General features: G+C 42.3%; 1 protein-coding gene across 2 annotated transcripts in view; it reads right to left on the reverse strand.

Moving 5' to 3' along the window:
• The window catches only part of GRHL1 (grainyhead like transcription factor 1), a 52,363-nt gene extending 32,611 nt beyond the window's left edge, over nucleotides 1–19,752 (reverse strand). The window contains exons 1-8 of one of the 2 annotated variants that reach the window (XM_072767729.1): nucleotides 19,533–19,752; nucleotides 16,033–16,219; nucleotides 13,241–13,311; nucleotides 10,591–10,981; nucleotides 9,505–9,581; nucleotides 7,924–8,080; nucleotides 7,620–7,731; nucleotides 6,549–6,643 (exon numbers count right to left, since the gene is read on the reverse strand). In XM_072767729.1, coding sequence (XP_072623830.1) covers nucleotides 6,549–6,643; nucleotides 7,620–7,731; nucleotides 7,924–8,080; nucleotides 9,505–9,581; nucleotides 10,591–10,981; nucleotides 13,241–13,311; nucleotides 16,033–16,219; nucleotides 19,533–19,552 — 1,110 coding nt within the window. In that variant the 5' untranslated portion in view covers nucleotides 19,553–19,752. The remainder of the gene's footprint in view (nucleotides 1–6,548; nucleotides 6,644–7,619; nucleotides 7,732–7,923; nucleotides 8,081–9,504; nucleotides 9,582–10,590; nucleotides 10,982–13,240; nucleotides 13,312–16,032; nucleotides 16,220–19,532) is intronic. The other variant, XM_072767730.1, reaches the window with a different exon arrangement.
• Between the last annotated feature and the right edge of the window lie 912 nt (nucleotides 19,753–20,664).

The following is a 20,664-nucleotide window of genomic DNA, read 5'->3' on the forward strand; positions in this document are numbered from 1 at the left end:
TTTGTTTTTAAAGCAGCAATGCTTCCTGACTTCTATTTAGGCCAAGGAGTATAAGCTTTTGTTTTAAATCACCTGCGTGCATTTAATCGCAATTGCAAGTAAAATACTTGACTCACTTCTCTCCCTCCTCCCTCCCATTCACACTGGAAATTTAAAGTTGTGAAACAAACCAAACCTGTCCCTACTTAATGCAACCAAACATGGCAACACCTTACTTTAATAGAGCACTTAATTGATGCTTCACTAGAATGGAATCCCTATAAATGCATGCAATATGCTCAGTCCAAACAAATTAAAAATTACTCTCACAATGAATTCCAGATATTATGCTTAGACAAAACAACAAACTGTTATTAAACTCATAAACCCGCATCCCACAAGCACCTACAAAAAGTCTTAAGTTCAAGTTACCAGAATGGTTACACCCCTCTGACAGAATGAACTCTGCAAGCCTCAATAATCCCTCAGCAGGAACTCCACCACTTTCTGCTGAGATGATAAGACAAAAGGAAAAGATACCAATGCTGCATCCACACACAGGCCCCTCATGGTAAAACTGTTCAGAACCCCAGTCAGGCTGTGCATTCTATTTTAATCCTCTTCCTTTTGTAACATGAGCCTCTCCATGACACATAAAACATTTGGCTCAGAACGCCTCGCGTTCCTTCTTAAGAGTTGATCGATCTAATTAAAAGTAAAAGCACAAAGTGCTCTCATTGATAGGTCTTTTTCCTCTAGAGAATGGGAATGCTCTGGTTTTATCTTATTTCTGACTGCCCCTACCTTCCCTTCTCACTAAGAAGAGACAAAACGTGTAGAAATTGGTTCTGTAACCCCCACAGGTTAAGATCAGGCCACCAAGAAAAAGATGTCGTTCTGTCCATCTGCAAAAAATCCAATCACAGACTGAAAAGGAGCGCTGCCTTTGAAGGTCTAACGAAGACTCTTTACAGCCCTGCAGGTAAAAGGCCAGGTTGTCTTAAGCCACGGATGCACTAGACAATGAAACGAAATGAAACTCCACATCTAACTTCTTCTTGATGTTGCAGGAACTTGATGCACATCTGACAGTAATCTCTCTGCTGGGGAGTTTAAAAATCAAACTTGTCAAGGGCAGCTGCACCACAAAACACAAAACACCTTCTGGTGTAAAAATTGAGAAGTCATTTTGGGAAAAAAATCTGTTAGATATTTTGTATCCCTGGGGTCCATTACATCTTTAAAAGGTTTGCTTTATATTTGGGGTGCCTGGGTGGCTCAGTCAGTTAAGTGTCTGACTCTTGATTTCAGTTCAGGTCATGATCATGGGCTCTCTGCTCAGCAGAGAGTCTGCTTGAGGGATTCTCTCCCCCTCACACACATGTGCACATGGCGTGGCTCTAAATAAAAATCTCTAACAATAAATAAAAGATTTGCTTGATATTCATGGAGATCATAGCTACATATAGATGATCAAAGAAAGCTTGAGCTCTGCTCTGAACTACAGCTGTTTTCCTATTGCCACACTGTCTAGGTAACTATAACTCAGTATGTTTCTATTCCATCAACAGAGATCCCTTCCTATTAGTGTTCCCCTGGGTGGAACTGGCTGGCTGGCCGAGTTTTCACTCGATTCCAGTACAACTATAATTTCTATTTCTCTGTAGTCAAACATCACATCCAATAATCAACATAAATTATTTCCTGTTAGCAAAGCGCTCTTCTACTACAGAAATTTGTAACAGTGAAGCCATAATGCTATTCTATTAATAAGAATTGTTATACTTTTAAAGATTTTTTTTTTTTTTTAAAGGAGCTCTTCTTTATTTATTTATGATAGTCACAGAGAGAGAGGCAGAGACACAGGCAGAGGGAGAAGCAGGCTCCATGCACCGGGAGCCCGATGTGGGATTCGATCCCGGGTCTCCAGGATCGCGCCCTGAGCCAAAGGCAGGCGCCAAACCGCTGCGCCACCCAGGGATCCCGATTTTGTTATTTTTTAATGTAATCTCTACCCTTCAACATTGGGGCTTGAACTCACAATCCCGAGATGAGTCGAGATGAGTCGTATGCTTCACTGACAACCAGCCAGGTGCCGGTTTGTCAAAAGCACTTTCTGTCCATTTCAAGGTCTAGATTCTTGCCTCTTCAGACAGCCTCACTGTGATGACCAAGTAGCAAACATGTACTCATCCAAGGGACTAAGTGCTTTTTTTTTTTTCTAGGTACTGAAAAGGTAAGCACTGCCTCATTAAGTGCAAACATAGGTAAGACAACTCAGCACAGTGCCTAGCATAAAACAAGCATTCAAGGAAGTTAATGAAGTTAATTCTCTCTCCCTAACTTCTGTTTTCTCTATTTATTTTAGATCTTCAGGCTTTGAGAGGCCCTTACCTCCTATCACTAACCAAATCTCAATGCTATTGTAAACTCTTACGTTTACAACCCAAGCAAGAAATAAAACTCAAGGCCAAGATGTGCAGGCTATCCAGAATTAACCACTGAGTTCTGGAAATACTGTAACTGGATAGGATAGATGGTCCCAATTTAAAAATTATTAGTGTCTCCGAAGTTCATCTGTGAAGTGGCATAAACACCCTTTCCCTTAGAAATCATGATGTTCTATTTAGGATCTCAGGCTTTCCCACAAAAACCTATTTAAGCCTACAATACACCTGAATTATAACACTGGTGTCATTAACCTGGATTTAGCATAGTGCCTTGCTCATGGCAGGCACTAGCTATTTGCTGACGTCATGAATCCCTGCGATGCAGGAGGTGTACAGTGAACTCTGGACAGAATCTTTATATAGCCCAAGAAGGTGTGTACCTTCTCTTATCTTCCTCATGCACCCTTCTCACTTCCTAGTCCTCTTTCCCATGTGACCAATGCCCTCAGAACTCACAAATTCTAAACTTCAGCACCTTACCAGAGTTCGACCTTTTACTGTTTCAAAAGTAGATGCTTCTCCCTGCCAAAATTACCTCAAGCAGCTGATCTCACATGTACATCGGAAGGAAAGAAATCTGATTATAAAGGTATTCCACAAGGGATTTTGAGAGTCTGATGGAATTTGTCCAGAGATTTCTGCCTCTTTAAAAGAAACCTGGCTACTTAGACAAATCTAACTTCATGTGGAAGACAGGAAAATGAATTCAAACAGGTTAGGGCTACCTAGGGGACTGTTCCTAAGCTATCTCTGCTTTCAAAGCAGCTTCCTCCTCCTTGCCACTTTGAAAACTCATGATTTTTCACAAGTTCCGTAACTCCTTCAAGTTCCTATGGTAATAACAGGTATATGATAACACTGATGGATGGGAGCGTATACAGGGACAGCATGAGGTAAGTGTAGTTTGGGCAGTGTTCTTCCCAAACTGGAACATAGGCCATGGCATTCAAGATTCAACCTCTTATGTCCTCAAAACATAGTCACCTCCAAAGAGAGATACAGAAGCTAAAGGAAGATTCAGATGTCAACAATGGGCCAGAATTCTGGTTTTACTCATCCTGGCATGGCCAAAAGAGGATATGAGATTTTTTTTAAAGCATACTGGGGGAAAAGGGAATACCACATATATATAAAAAACCCTTATGTTTATGGGGGAGAATGAACAGGAATTAAGAATCCTAAATGAGAAGAAAGTGGGCGAAGAAAGTAGGTACTTTTGAAAAAGAACTAAAAATAAAAAAAATCTACACAAGATTCTGCATGTACACTTGTTCACTCTAGCTGCCCTGGGGCACCAATTACTTTAAGTGTAAAAACAGAAAACATCAACTTGGCCAGGACAAGCAGAGAATCTAGGTACTGAATTCCACCACACGCTTGAAGCTATGCCTGATAGCAGCATCAAAAGGTTAACAGCCTCATTAAGAAACGGCACCAACTCCTTCTGGTAGCAGGCGAAGGTTTAAAAAACCAAGTCAGTGCTGGGGGTCTGGAAGGCGAAATGAAAACTGAATTTACCTACATCAAGGAACAAGTAGCTATTAAGGCTACTTAAGACACACCTCCAGCAATATCTCTCCTTAATACCAATATGCCGAAGGTCCTCAGAATAAAAGCAGCCATTATCCTGGCCCATCATCTGGGCTTTCATTACTCCCACCCTGAAGAGTGACACATCAGACAAACAAAGCACCCTGCCCACATGCAGGGCCTTTCCGCCCAGATCTCCAGGCACTCTGACAAGTGCTTATTAATCTTGATGACATGCCAGTGAGAAAGAGAGTTGGCCACCACAGCCTTCTTATTTTCCTAGGGTGATAAAGGGGAGAAAATTGAGCTAGTGAACTAAGGGACTAAAGCTCAGGTCACAGATAGGACAGAAAAGTAGACTCAGGACTTACATGTTCCCAATCACTTCCTCCACAATTTCTCAATTAGTCCCTAATGGCAAACAGGAAGTCCATCTCTATTTTGCTTTAAGAACAGAAGCACCCAGAGGGCACAGGGCCAAGCGTTCTGAGTCCTCCTATGATATTTAATTTCAAAATAACTGTAACAACAATTATGTAAAATGAAAAGTTTCCTTTTCCTCCTAACAGCTCTTCTGTAGTGAATTCAGGGTTTAATCAAGCACCAGCCTCTGGATACAACCTGAGGATACTCGTATAGGATTGGGGTGATGGTTGGCAAGAAGACCTCAGCGCAACTGCAATTGCCTGTACTTCCTTACAGACTGGCAGACCTGACTCGCCACATCCTCCACTGAAGACACACTTTTGCCTTAGACAGGATGCCCCCAATAAGAAAGGAAAGCAATTCTAAATTATAACACCAAGTTAACATGGTTCTCAAGAATCCAGTCATATGATTTTTTAAAAAGCAACCCTAGGGACGCCTGAGTGGCTCAGTGGTTTAGAGCCTGCCTTTGGCCCGGGGCGTGATCCTGGGGTCCCGGGATCGAGTCCTGCGTCGGGCTCCCTGCATGGAGCCTGCTTCTCCCTCTGCTTGTGTCTCTGCCTCTCTCTCTGTATCTCTCATGAATAAATAAATAAAATCTTAAAAAAAAAAAAAAAAGCAACCCTAGGCAGTAAAAAATCAAATTATGCAATAATACCTAATGCTGTCTTATTTCATCATTGCTAAAATTCCTGTTGAGTAAGTAAAAGAAAAAATAAAAAGGCTGAGAAGGACAGGAAGGTGGTCCTCCCTTTGCACCTGGTCCCTGACGTAGAGCAGTGCAATGCACAGTGCATGTCTGCAACATGTACTAACCATCTGCGCCACCCGGACTGCCCACAAATTAATATGTTTCTTTTTTTTTTTAATTTTTTTTTTTAATTTTTAATTTATTTATGATAGTCACAGAGAGAGAGAGAGAGGCAGAGACACAGGCGGAGGGAGAAGCAGGCTCCATGCACCGGGAGCCTGATGTGGGATTTGATCCCGGGTCTCCAGGATCGCGCCCTGGGCCAAAGGCAGGCGCCAAACCGCTGCGCCACCCAGGGATCCCAAATTAATATGTTTCAATGGTGATCCCTGAGCTCCCAGTTTTTAAACTAACCTAAAGAAAACACTAAACACCAAAGCTCTAATAATTCAGTGAAAGAGGAATTATACTGAAAGAATGCTGTAGGAAGGGCAGAGATGACTTAGTATGCTTAATTTTTCTTACAAGGACCAAAAGCTCTGAATAGAATGACCCAAATGACCATGTGAATTGGAGGCAATTCTTCATGAGGAAAAGCCTCAGAGAGAAAACCGTACTCCAGCTGTATGTGAAAGTAACAGTAGGAGAGTAGAGCTATCAATAACTTGTATATAAGGGCCTTTCTGAAGAACTCCAACAGCTTCACAACCCACACAGTGTGCCCGCAGGAGACAGGAGGCAGGTATTAACGTCATTCTGCAATGAGGATAAGGAACACAGGGAATGAGGTGTCAGGCACCCCAACAAGCAGTGCAAAGTGGCAGGCTCCCCCCCAGTCTGTGGGTTCACACACTGCAACACATGTGCTGACGCAGGTCGACAAAAACTGTCCCTTTTGGAGGAAGGAGAGGGAACAAGGACAGCTTCATAACATCTGGGAGAAGCTGTACTTTCAAAAAATGTAAAATAATGAAAAGAGAGAAAGTTGAGAACCCATCTGGGTCTGCTTACTCAGAAGGACAAAGCTAATGAGACAACAGCTACTACTTCTCCCAAAGTCTTGTCTCATTTTCTTTTTTTTTTTTAATTTTTTTTTTAAATTTATTTATGATAGTCACACAGAGAGAAAGAGAGAGAGGCAGAGACACAGGCAGAGGGAGAAGCAGGCTCCATGCACCGGGAGCCCGACGTGGGATTCGATCCCGGGTCTCCAGGATCGCGCCCTGGGCCAAAGGCAGGCACCAAACCGCTGTGCCACCCAGGGATCCCTTTGTCTCATTTTCATGCAGTTCATGATTTAATGGCTCTAGTCTATCTTCTTATCCAGCTTATTTTCCCTATTCCTTAGCAAAAGAACAAAAACATGTAAAACCATAAAAAAAAAAAAAAACAGTTGTCAAATCATTAAGCTTCTCCCACTTTCCCTCAAAAAGCTGGAAGCAGAGGAGGAGCCCCTGGACTCCATTACCTACCTTTGCTTCATCATTAATGTCCCAAGTGAAGGAAATGGCATTATACGCAATCTCCTCAATGTTACTGATGGTATTGAAGCTCTCTTTATAGTCAGCTACATGAGCGATGAAAAAGAAAGAGAAATCATGATTTCTGGTTCCAATGTGAGATTCTAGCAGTTCAAAGTAAGATTCCACTCCCCATATTATTGCCTCTGAAAAACTTAAATTAACATTTTGTTGATATTTTTAACCCTTTTTAGGGTTCACAAAATGAAGAAAAAGAATCACAAGATATTTAAAATAGAGGTAAGCTTAGACAGATTTAATTTTTTCTCATTATGTCAAAATTGAGATACTTGGAACTAAAAAGTTTAAGTAATTGTCCCAAGGTCACAAAACTAGCCTGGAGAACCAAGATTAGAACTCAACTCTTTTATGTTTTCTGAAAAGAGAGTATCATGTTACAAAAGATGAAAGAGTAATGCTAAGATTAAGGGCCATCTTGTGATATAGACAATGGTTTTATACAAAAATTATACACATGGCAAAAACAGACATTCTCATCAAGCCACTTCATTAAATATGGATTTGCACAGGTCTGTTGCTATAACCCAAGAGATCCATCTCTGGGTCTCTTTAAAGACAGAAGAGTCCAGCAGTGCAGTTCAACATGTAAATGAGAGATTGTTAGGTAAGTGCATGCCAGCAGTATTTGCTTTTACTTGTTTATTTAGGTTGTTTTCTCCACTCTACCATCATCTACGGATAATCTGGTATCTCTTAAGAAGACTCTTCACCTCAAAAACTCTGCAGACCAAAGAGCAGGACACTCTTATGTGAGCAAGCTATAAAGCTTCTGGTCCCAGTGTCATTTGGAGAGCCACCGCCTGTGCCATACGTCCTTATGAAGGAAGTAATGTTAAAAGCACTGATTCCAGGAGGCCGAGAACAGGGTTTGGAACAGATCAGTAGCTGGCATAAAAATTCAAATGCTTTCGGCAGGAAGCTGATCACTGCCAAAAATAATTGGAATGAGAAAACTGGATGCGTGCACCTCTGGGAATAAAAGCTGGCCCCACAGCTCCTTACCTATATCAATGCATCTTTGTTTAGCTGTGTGCTGCCGGGAGTGCCAGTACTTCCAATGCCTTAACTGATCTTCTCTGCTTTTGTCTTCTGCAAAAACCACCATGATCACACTCTATGAAAGAAAATGCATTATCACATAAAGACACTAAATGGTGAGTCTCTTTTGGCAATCTTACTCAGTGTTATATTTTACAGTTAGGGCTAAAAACTGCAATTTTGGATCTTCATTTAGATCTTCTTCAGACCTGGGACTATTAAGCTCTGATCAGCTTTCCCAGAGAAGAGAACTAAGAACAGAACTTACTCGGACTTTGCTGATGGGCCGGTGGATCCCCTCACTGCTGTTCACCTCTTTCAGAGTGACAGGATAAAACTGGCCTTTGTTCAGGTATGTCATGGTGCTATCTCCTGGTTTCTGTCGAAGTGATTTTGAGGCTTCTAGGGTATATTCGAAGTTGTTCCTAAAGAACAAAAAAGAGTCACAGCTCTCTAATCCACTCTTTTGGAAACTTTCTTTATGCTTTAGCTCAATCTTGAAATGCTTCTATGTGGATGTATGCAAATAGCCAACTATCAGGAAACATACAACTGACTGTCGTATTATAAATAGCATTCGCTACTTCTTACACCATAAATATAACCTTAAGCAATGCAGATATTCTCAACTCTCATTTGCGAGGCTACAAAATGCCAACTAGAAATTCTATGAAGTAATAAAGTCAAAAATTCAAAGTTTGGAAGCTAAGGATATTAAAGATAGTAAAGTAGCCAAAAAGGACTTTGGAAGGCAATCTCACAAGATACTACTGCCAATTTGGTATTTACCCAGCAAAGGTTGCAAACAGGTGGCTGGTAGTCCTCTGATTAAATTCGATTTGGTCTGCACAGCACTTTTTTTATTGTTTTTGCTTGCAATTTAAATGTTTTTGGATGAGCACTGCACAGTTCTCTACAGTTAGTATCACCTTAAAGTGACATGCATGTATCTCCCTCAAGTTGTTTAATAACCTTCCTAGACCAGGGATCGAAAATTACACCTATTCTTATAAATAAAGTTTTATTGGAATACAAACATACCCTTTATTTACGTACTATCTACAGCTACTTTTGTAATGCAGTGGCAGAGATGTGCAGTTGCAACAGAGGCTCTAAGGCCCACAAAGCTTAAATATGTATTAGCTGATCCTTTACAGAAAAAGTTTACTGACCCCTATCTTAGATCCTACAGACATCTGAGTTTGTGACTCCTACACCTTGAGGTAGATCTTTAAGGGAAGTATAATTTCCATAAAATCCTAGACTTTTAGAAATCAACTGTTTTTACTTCAAGATATAACATACAAAAAATGCATAAAACAAAATTATAAAATGAAATCGTAAATGCTTTTAAAAAACAATTGAAGGTGTTTGTACATTTTCATAATTAACTTGGAAGATATTCATATTCCCAGTGAGAGGTACAATTTTGTGAGGTTTTAAAAGAAGAGGCTTTCAGGTCAGAAAAAAGCTGACTTCGTTTATTTTACCATGAGTGAGGCTAATAAATAAAAGCCTTTATCCACTTGATGTTATTCCTAAATTCTCACAGAATTATATGCTTTAGGAAACAGAAGGTTGCTCAGAGATCTAATTTAATCGCCTCATCTCTTCTTTTAGACTCCATTCTACTACCATCACATAAAGAAACTGAAGGAAAGAAAAAGCACCAACACCAGGAATTAAGGAAACATGAAACACAGTACAGAGTTCAAAATTAAATGCACTAAAGCAAATGTCCTCTAGCAAAGCTAATACCACCAAAGCCACCTCTGATTTTCCAGTATCAAATTAACAAAAAAGTCATAAAAGCTGAAAGTTAAAAATCAAATTAAAAGACAACTATTACCCAGAAACACTGTCAAAAACATAGTCCTCTGAATTCATGCCAGGCATCCGGAGACTGAGATCCGAAGGGAAGAAAACCTGAAATATCAACGTAATAAGCCACAACTATTTAACTGGTTATCAGGCTTACTAAAGACCAATATGTGGTACAGCACAGAAGTATGTGGCTTACAGCAACCCACTACTCATTCAATATTCATTTTAATAAGAATTTTAACTCTACAAAAAAATTCTGAAAGAAAAGTATCTGTTTTTATATGCCACTCGATTAGATGAGGACAATCTATGCAGGCACTCCCTCAGAGTGCTGTCTTACTCCCCTTTTCCCAACTTCCCCACACATCTCAATTCTGTTCAAACTCTAGAATCTGCAACCGAAATCTTGCGATTACAGGGATCATCACACCAAGTGAAGGTACAGTATCAGGTCTGCACCACCGATGATGGACTGGTGCATTCTTTCAGAAAAGGCTATTCTATTCCTAACTCCATAAGCCAGACGGATGTTCCTTTCCCCCATGAGACATTAAATATAGCTTCTTCACTCCCTAACTTCTTTCATCACCACAAAACCCCCAAAGCATTTAGAGTTAATCTGTAAATTTTACACAACGCATTTATCATCAAGACCTACTGCTTCCCTGACTATACTACCAACCAAGAGAGACCAAACAAATACATAAGAAGTCATTTTATATTGAGACCAATTACAGGGATCTTGTTTTGGTCTAGGACAAAAGCTGAAAACAGACTTATGTGGAGATATCTGTTGTTGATGGAAGATTATGTATGGGGTTCTCTTTTTCCAACAAATCACTTAGCTGAAATCATAATTGTTAACTCAAATGCTGGTAAGATTAGCCATGTGCCCTTGATAATAATTTCTGGTTTTGTAGGTTTAGTTTACAAATTATACCCATGGGCCTTTTCTCGTTTAAAAAAAAAAAAAAAAGGAAAGAAAAAAATCTTTTGTTCCTAATCCATTCATTTCAGGCTGAGTTTCAAGCTTACATAACAAGGAAGAGGTGGAACCCAATACTTATACAAACACACAAAAGTCTTAGGAAGATGCTTGCATTTCCTGTACCTCCTGAACGCCTTCCTTGAAGGTCTCTGAGAAGGTAGAGTCTGGAGTTCGCCTTTGAGCATTTGGGGGTTGAGCACCAGAGCTGAACTGGTCAGCATTAAGATTCCGGTCGAAAACCACCACCCGCTCAGTGGGCTCAGGATGATACACTGCTGGAGAGATTCCCACAGCAAAACCATGGGGCTGGGTTTCTGTCTTGATGGAGTGAGTAGGCATTGTTGCTATGGAGACAGTGACTGTAGTATCAGGAGCTGTTAGATGGCCTCTCTTATCAATGCCCAGTTGGTTGCCATGGGGAAGGACAATGTTAAATGGCACATTTTTCAGTACTTGCACTCTGTTTTCTCCAGCAGAAATGAGGGACTGCTCGGTCACATTCGGTATGCTGTTTCTTTAAGAAAAGAAAAGAAAAAAAAAAAAAAGAAAAAAAAAAAGAAAAGAAAACTGTGTTTTCAAACTCAATGAAACTCACTACTTCCCCACACATACAGTTCTTTAACAATTTTTATTTTCCTAACGGCAATGGGCCATTGGGTCCTGTGCAACAGTAATAATAATAATTAATAATAATAATAATAATAATAATAATAATACACTTGGAAGAAACCAAATAAATAGAAAATGGCAATGACAACCCATTACGAGAGCAAGAAAAAGACTTTGTGGTTATCAGTCATAAAATCCAAAAGTGTCAGGCAAAATTTCATTGAAGTATAGAGAACTCAGAGCTCTCCTCTACTACACTTTATTTTCAATAATCCTAATACAATGGTCATATTTCACTAGAAGCCTGAAGCTACAAATGTAACTGGCTGGAGCTTCAAGCTTCCACCTTGGTTCAAATTCTGTGACACTTGGTGAGCTATTTTATCTCTTCGTAAGTACACATATTCATCTATAAAATGGGGGTAATAAACATATCTATCCTCACAAGGTGGTGATGAGGATGAAATGAGATGATACACTGAAATATGAATAATAATGCCTGGCACACAAGAGTTCAGGAAGTATGAACTATTATCACTTGGCCACCACTTTTCCTAGTATCTATGCCTATTGGGCTTTCTCTACCACTAAAGAAAAAAAAATACCAATGTTTACACTGTACAGGTAGATATATTTGCATACAATTATTTTTGGTTTAAATATCCTAGACAACAGAAGATGATTTCTAGTCCACAATAAAATTAATGAATTTTCAAAGCCCCCTCAAACAATATAGGCTGATACCTTTAAGGAAGAAAGCAACTTGGCAGTTTTGTACATTTCGATCAATGAAATGTTCAAACCTGAGAATTTATGAAAGAAATAGAGGAAAAAGCTTTCTAGAAAGTTGTTTGTTGAGGCTCTGTAGTAGAAAAAAATCACAGCTTTAATGTTAGGATAACTAAGTTTTGCTTCAAACTATAGCAAAATAAACTAATCGTTAATTTAAAAGTTGGAAAAGAGGGAAGAGTAGATCAAACAGGAGGAATTATGTTAGTAACTGTTGAAGCTAATAATGATACACATAGGCTTATATTTCTTTACTTCTGTTGTTTGAAAATGCCCATAATAAAAAGTAACATAATAAAAGCCTGTAAGCCCTTCTCTAAAGGGTAATTATGAAGATTAAAACAGCAACATGGAAAACACTTATGGAAGGGATTAAGTAGAAGAACACTAACAAATGTTATCTGTGAATACAACCACAACCACATAAAATGTGCACCAATACCCAAATAGTAAATAAATAAATGGTTCAGATAGTGGGATTATGAGTGATCACTCTTTCTTTAAAAATATTTTACTCTTGGGGTGCCTAGAAAGCTTAGTGAGTGACCCGTTTGACTCTTGATTTCATCTCAGGTCATGATATCAGGGTCGGGAGATCGAGCCCCATACCGGGCTCTGAGCTAGGCATGGAGTCTGCTGAAGATTCCCTCTCTCAAGCAGCCCCGGTGGCCCAGCGGTTTAACGCTGCCTTTAGCCCGGAGCCTGATCCTGGAAACCCAGGATCGAGTCCCATGTTGGGCTTCCTGCATGGAGCCTGCTTCTCCCTCTGCCTCTGTCTCTGCCTCTCTCTCTCTGTGTCTTTCATGAATAAATAAAATCTAAAAAAGATTCTCTCTCTCCCTCTGTCCCTCCATTCTTGAACTCTCTAAATAAAGAAATAGATAAATAAATTCTACTCTTCTATTACTAATAGAACACAGGGAAATTTAAAACGTATGTTTAATTTTCTTTTTTCATGGCTATAAAGTCAAGCCTTAATGTTCTGAAAGTTTTAACCTAAAATAACTTCAACAGAAGTATGGAATACTGCTGTCTCGTCAAGTTTTACTTAGACCATTATTCAACATCATTGGTACTTAATTTGTTTTAAAGGACCCCCACCTTTGCCTTAAGCCACACCCTTCTTAAGAGAAACTCAAAGACAAATAAGGGAACAGTTCACTTACATTATTACTAAAAACATTCCTCCACAGAAAAAGAAAGTTAATGCTTTGTTTTGCAGAAAGGATCTAAAGACACTGGCAACTTCTCAGAGCAACAGAATCATAATTATCACCTAACTCTTCCACTAGAGCTTTTTCATTTAACTCCTGCTTTATTTTCATAGGACTCTGTGAAAATACAGTACTATTCTATGCTCTCTATCAGACATTACCTTTTGCTGTGGTCTGGTTCTGGGTGCTCAACATCTGGCTTTGCTGTTGAAGACCTCCTCTCTCTTGGCACCTTAGATATTAACAAACATAACAACAATTTAGTTCTCACTTAGTGGAGTATAAATACAGCCTCTTAATTTTCAGTTAGTTCAACCATTCATATGTCTACTTGATTGCCTACCAAATGCCAGGCTGCAGGGATACACAATGAATAAGACAGTGTCTGTCCTCAAGAGCTTACAAATCTGGTCACCAGATTAATATGTAAAAACTGACAATTCTTTAGTTGCCAGATAAACTTAGGGCATCACAAATTTACTTTGTCATTGAGTTTGGGTTTCATCTCGTAAAAGACATACCTCTGGCTTGGTTTTACCCATTTATCCACACAACAGAATAAAGAAGTTACTGAAAATACAACTGGACTCTCAGTGTTCTCACTCCTTCCTTTCAGATCAAATGCACAATCAAAAGGATCACCAACAGTTCATTTCCAAGATACAAGTGCTGGCTTCAAATGACAAATTTCTTCAGATACTCTGGGATTCACACAGCCTGGTACCCAAAGGACAAATCGAACTCAGTTTGTTCTGTTTTTGATTCTGCTCTTTACACAGGAAGTGAAAGGCTAACCTTACAGGCGTAATGTAGACATCAACCCACCTGAGACTAACTCCAAACATGTACCCCAAAACTGCTAAGTGTTTGAAACTGTTTTCATTGTGAATGTATGAATATAATTACCTTTAAACACAAAATAAATTGTTTTGTGAGTTAATGTGCTTTTAAAGCTTTATCAAAGCTATTATGTAGGGGTGACTGGGTGGCTCAATTAGGTGTCTGACTCTTCAGCTCAGCTTAGGTCTTCATCTCAGGGTCATGAGTTCAAGCCCCAGGTCAAGCTTCACACTGGGCATGGAAGCTACTCAATTATTATACAAAAACAACAGAAATGCTTATATCCAAAGAACTGAAACAAATCAGTTCATTTAAAAAAGAAAATATCACTACACCTATCACAGGAAGCCTGACATATTAGTACTAAGATTGTTTACCTTAATGGACAGACATGATGTATAAAATATTTTTTTAAGATTTTATTTATTTATTCATGATAGACATAGAGAAAGAGAGAGAGGCAGAGACACAGGAAGAGGGAGAAGCAGGCTCCATGCATGGAGCCTGACGCGGAACTCGATCCCGGGACTCCAGGACTGTGCCCTGGACCAAAGGCAGGCACCAAACCGCTGAGCCACCCAGGGATCCCCTATAAAATACTTTTAGGATCCTTTATTTAAAGCACATACACCTACAACCCCAGCAATCATTACATCAGTCTTTGTCACTAAACTTGTTGGTCTTCTCTCATTTTCAAAAGTTTAGTTAAAATTATGTAACTTCAAATTTCATAATTAATACTTAGAAACTTATGATTTTTACACTGATTGAGTCAATAAAACAAGCCATATGAAGAACAGGTATCTCATAAGTTCTACTTCAAAGGAATTCTTTGGCTCTACTTCCCAGGCAAAGATTTCTTATAGTATCATTAGTTACTACACAAGTTTCCCTTCACATTCAAATTAAAAACCAAGACAAAACTTACCTCAGTCTCTCAAACACAACAAGCTGGATACATGGCCTCATATCAGAAAATAATTAAATATTTTGTTTAGGTCCCACCCTAATTCGGTAATCATAATTAAGCTATCTTCTTTGCGTTTTTCCCTCTGCAGTTCTTATATTCAGGAAGGAATATAGTGCCAGAATGTAACAAAAGGCAAGCAACTGGTGAATCTAGGTGAAAGTATCTGGGAGTTAATCATCCAATTAAATTTAAGTTTTCTCTAAATCTGGGAGTTTTAAAAACAAAAATATGGCAAAAAATAAGCTGTGATATATAGCCATCACCACATACTATTATTGGGCAGAAAGAAGAATGCCAAAGAATAAATCAAGCAAAATACGTTCCATAGGAGACAGCATGGCAGCTGAAGAGGATGACTTTGGCACAATCCAGACCAGGCCTGAAATCCTGGATGTAACACATACTAGTTGTGTGACTTGAGAACTTAATTTTTTTTCCCCATCTGCAAAGCAGGGATCATACCACATATTTTGCAGGCTTTCTGGAAATCAGAAATAACATGTATGCTGATAACATGTCTAGTGTGATACAAATAATCAGTAAGTGGTAGCTAGTATTATGAGGACGATGATGAGGATACAGATCTCCAGACAGGAACATCACATAAAACTCCAGGCAGAGAACAGATTACTCAAGACTCATCTATAGAAAAGGCAACAAAACACATCCCTCTCTTAGAACTAGAAACTCCAAGACTAGAAAATAGCTTTTTTTACTTCACAAATCCTACAATCAAATCAAAAGGCTCTGTAATATCATGTAAAGAAAAGGAAATCATTCCACATAAAGGTTGGAGCACAGGTAAATGAACCACTCTCTACTCTTCGGGGCACCGAGAAGCACCTTTAGTAAAACGTTCAATCCCAATACGACACATCTACCATCTTCTTTTATGATAGCTTCACCTTTCAGATTGAGCTAGAACAGCTGGCTACTTCACCCATTTTAAAAACAACCCTTTGATTCTATGATTGTAGATTTTTAGCTTTGAACCACAGTAAGTCAAAGCACTCATTAAACTATTTATAGTCACTAGAGAAACAACTTGCATTACATTCTACCAGCAAATTACTGTTTTACATGCTGTTGAATCAAGTGCATCTTGGACTGTCGTTAGGTTTTTAAAAGAGGAGGCACGTCTACCTTGTAATAGTCATAGAGCAAGCCCAGTGCAGCTGCACTGTCTTCATCTCCATTGATGCTCATCATCGCTTTGGTTGCTGCAGTGAGAGGGTTTTCCAGGAAAGATTTCCAGGCTTCATCCTCACTCGTATAGGAGCGCCGCTGTGGATAAAGTGCTTCATTCTGAAGAACCAACACTGGCCGTTTGCTTCAGAGAAATTAAAAACATATATACACATATATCTCATACTTTTTACCACAAGGCACCATAAGCTAATTTTTAAAGACCGAAACAACCAATTCTTTGATATTTCAATAAAACAGCCCAGTGACCCACCCCAGCAAAGTAAATGAAGACAAGACCAGTAGACAACCCACTTGAATGCATGCCAACAGGTCCCCAGTAAGATATATGGTATTGAGGCAGCCAGGGAGCCTGAAGTCAACCTATATATGTGACCCAGGATATACTATTTGGCAAAAACAAAACAAAACAAAAAACACTCCAAGAAAATGCCAGGCTATTCAAACATTTAAGTAAACAAACACAAGGACAAAGTAAGGCAAAACAGAACATTCATTCTCCTCAGACATCTGCAGACAGGACTATACCCTCTTAAAGAGAGTATACACGATTCAGTCATCATGCTGCTACATGTTACTTCCCTCTTCCTTCTGTTGATACCATGCCTTAAAAACTTTCCTACCCACAAACCAGGGAGAGAGGAGGAGGGGGCGGAAAGAAAAAGAGCTATTTCGTTTAATCCTCGGGGGTATATGAGAAAGTTAGAATATTCTACTGATTACCAGCAGATTGAGATGGAATGTGGCCAAAGGGGACTGTAAATCAATAAGGAGGCATAATTTTCTGGCATGGGAGTTAACTGTTTATCTCAGAGATAAACACTTAAGAATCTACAACAATAAATAAAGCCACTGAACAAAAAGAGCTTTTTAAGAAAATAGGTGGGAAATCTGTTTTTAAAAATCTTTACCAGATTTTCATACTGGGCAAGAACAGTTTCATTTTAACACTGTAGTCTGGTGGGAAAAATCCAGAAAATCAACGGAGATCTTAGTCAAGTCTTACAGAAGATTTAATTTTAAAGATTAAAACAAACAATACTGATTCCCAAAACTTGAAATGTAAACAGTCTCAACAACTGTTCAGTTGGTATTATTTAATAAGTCAATAAGAAAAAAAAGTGGAACATGAACTCCAGCAAAATGAAAGTTTTTTTTTTTAAGGGAAAAAAAATTGTTAATGTCCAAACCTACTCTGAATTATCACTATCCTAACAAGTAAATTTAAGGATCAGCTCTCATTGCAACACACAAATGAAATATGCAAATGGCCTAAAGGTGACCTACCTACTCTAAAAGTGAATGTAGAAAGATTGATTATCTGTTCAAGTAATCAACAAAGGTTAGGGTTTGGCAGTCACTCAGGCCCTTTAAAAAACAGATACAGATTTTCAAAAAGGAGAACATCTTTGAAATGGGGTGGGAACACGGACCCACAACTTACTTTATCCTCAAAATTAGATTTTATTTCAAAGTCAATGTTTTAAACTCATGTCTCAGCATAAACTCCAAGGCATAAAATCCAAATACTAATTACATTTAGTAGGAAAAGCAAGCACTCTTGAGGGGGTATATCATTCTAACACAAAACAAACGAATGAAAAAAACAATGAAGCAGTTTATTTAAAAATGAAGACTGCGTGTATTAATCTCAATTTCACAATAAATAAACACACACACACACACACACACACACAAAGGGGCATTCCCTACACCTTTAGGAGCAGTGTGTAAGTAAGAGCCACTGAATCAGTGGTATCTTGAGGTGATTTACTGGTGTACTGCTAAGCTATTATTAATAGTGTAATAGCTACTTCCAGAAGATTATGACAGCACTTGGCTCATTGGATTCCCGTAATGCTAGTTTTTCAGCTTCCCTCTCTCTCCCACCCCCATCCCAAATTTGTACAGGCAACAGAAAATATTTTCTGCAAATGGTTTTTGTTTGTGATCACCCTGGAGGTGTCTTACATTTTCAAAGCATGCCTAAGGCCAAAATTTTAGCTTTGGAAATTTGCCTTATCTAAACCATAAGTCAAGAAATAAACAGTAACCAGGAGCCTTAGTCTACTTCCTCATATGACAGTCAGGCAGTTGCTAGTCCCTAAAGGCCCATCACTACCTCTCCTAAGTCTTAAACTCCCTCCACCAACGATCTCTCAAAAAACTTCTGAAATGTATTTCAAGTCATGATTTAACTGCACATTCTACAACACGAGATCTAATCCACTTACGGTGTCCCATACGGTACCTAACCTCCCAAATCAGAAAAAAGAGCACGAAAAAAAAAAAAAAGAAAAGAAAGAAAAAAGAAAAAAAGAGCACGCTTAATTAATAATTCTAAAACTAGAAGGAATACCTCTGGTCTGGATTTACTGAAGTATACGGATTGGTTTGGTGCGCAAGTTACTTTTTCCTTTCCTTAATTCATGCTTTAAACTCGGAACAATTTTACATTTGCAGAAAAGTGGCTAAGGAAAGGCAGAAATATGCCTCCCCCAGGGTCCCTTTGATGTGACCATCTTTACATGACCACCTCGCATTTGTCAAAAATATTTCTTTAACCACAAACTCCGAAAGACGTATTAGTACAGTACGTTCTGTTTATCACGGCGATTTCCAAGATTTCACCCTCTTGATATTTTCTGAGGATTTTTAATCACAGTAATCTGTAATTACCATCAATGATGCAAGTGGCAAGGTAACTCCTACAACAATTTTCTCACTCACACAGCCAGCGGGGGGGGGGGGGGGGGGGATGATGCCAGGACATCAGAGCACTTCAACTTTTCCCTCAATTTCTCCTTTTGGAAGTTCTAGCAGGCGGACGGAAGGACACGGACAAGGGATCGATCACCCGAGACGTCGTCTACCTCCCGAGCCGGGGAGCCGGTCCCAAAGAGCTGGCCGCGACCCCCTGAGCAAAGGGGACCCTGACTGGGGGGGGGGGGGGGGGCAGCGGGACGCCCACACGTCACCGCCGCAGCCCGCGGGCGCCCCGTGTCTCCCTCCCCGCACCCCGGCCAGCAGCAGGGCGCAGACGGGGGGCGCGCCCGCGGGGAGCCCCCCCCCAAGGCCGCTGAGGCGGAGGGGGCTGAGGAGAGAGGTCTCCCCTCCGGAGTCCAGTCTCCAACACAAGGGTCCCCCAGGGGCTTCGGGGGAACAAAGGCGCGGGGGGGGGGGGTGCCGAGCGCCGAGGCCGCTGCGGGGAAGAAAGTGGACGGCGAGACGCGCGCCCCCACACGCGCGGCCTGCTGCGCGCCCCCTCCACCTGGCCTGCTCCGCGACCCCCCCCCCCCCGCCCCCCGCCCGGGCTCGCCTCCCACCCCCGCCCCCCGCCCCCCGCCCGCCGGGCCTCGCGGCAGGTGCGGCCGGCCCTGCGCGCCGCGGCGGCCTGAAGCCGCCTGGCCGGACCCGCGCGCCGCCGCCTCACTCACTTGTCGTACTCCTGTGTCATCGCGCTTGCTCGCCGCTGCCGGGCCGCAGAACTGGACTTTCGGGTTGGGACAGTACACCCGATCCGGGGGGAGGAGGCGGCGGCGGCGGCGGCGGCGGCAGGTCCGGAGCGGCGGCCCCGACGGGTTGGGTTCGCTTTTCTCGCTCTGAGCCGGCTCGGCGCGGGCTGCGCGCTCTGGACGCCCGGGCTCGACCGCCCATTGGCTGGCGGCGCGCCGGCCCGGGGCGGGGCCTCGTGGCTGGGCGGCCGGCGGCGCCGCCTGATTGGCCGGCGCGGGGGGCGCGGGGGCGGGGCCCGCCGCTCCGCGTGGCCGCGTCGGTGCGGCGCGCCCGGCGCTCCTGGCCTGCCTCCCGCCGGGCCTGGCGTGGCCGCGCGGCCCCCGGCGCGCTCCTCCCGCCCCGCCGCCCGCCCACTGCCCGGCGCTGCAGTCGCGGCCCTTGGCGGCTCGCCCGAGGGACTGGCCGTGCCTTGGCGCCGCCTCCTCCGGCCTGGGTGTGTGAGTGTGTGCGTGCGGGGGGCGGGGGGCGGGGGTCCTCCCTCCGCCAGCCCACCGGAGCCCTCCCCGCTGCGGCCACGGAGCCCCCGCCCGCCGTCCCCCCTCCGTCCGCGCCCACTTATTTACGAGGCTTTTACCTGCGGAAGCTCAGACGTCTGGGTCCTCGCCGAGCGCCCCGCAGCTGTCGGGCTGGAGAACCGCCGCGCGCCCATCTTCCATTGTCCGCTATGTGTCGGCCTCCTGACCGCGGTTGCCCCTCGCGCGGCCGGGGTGGGACCTGCCGAGCGGTGGCATCAGCCTCCAGCCGCGGCGCCGGGTCCGGTGCCCGCGCGCCCTTCTTCCGCGCCGCCCCGCGCTGCTGGCCCTGCCCGTCTCCCACCTCTCATCCCTGCGCACCCCTTAAGCCCGTCGGAAACCGCATCGCCCCATCGGGGCTTGCACCTCTCCCCCCTCCAACACCCCCCCCCCCCCCCCCGCAGAGCTCCTTCCTCGGGCTGCATCTGCCGCCCGCCGCTGGGCCTTCCGCAGCCCCGTAGCCGGCCCTCACGTCCACCCTGCCCTGGCCCCAACTGTCCTGAGCTGAAGCTCTCTCCTTCTCCAGGGGCTGCTCGCTGGC

This window comes from Vulpes vulpes, chromosome 8, assembly GCF_048418805.1.
Source record: "Vulpes vulpes isolate BD-2025 chromosome 8, VulVul3, whole genome shotgun sequence".
In the NCBI taxonomy this organism is placed as follows: domain Eukaryota; kingdom Metazoa; phylum Chordata; class Mammalia; order Carnivora; family Canidae; genus Vulpes; species Vulpes vulpes.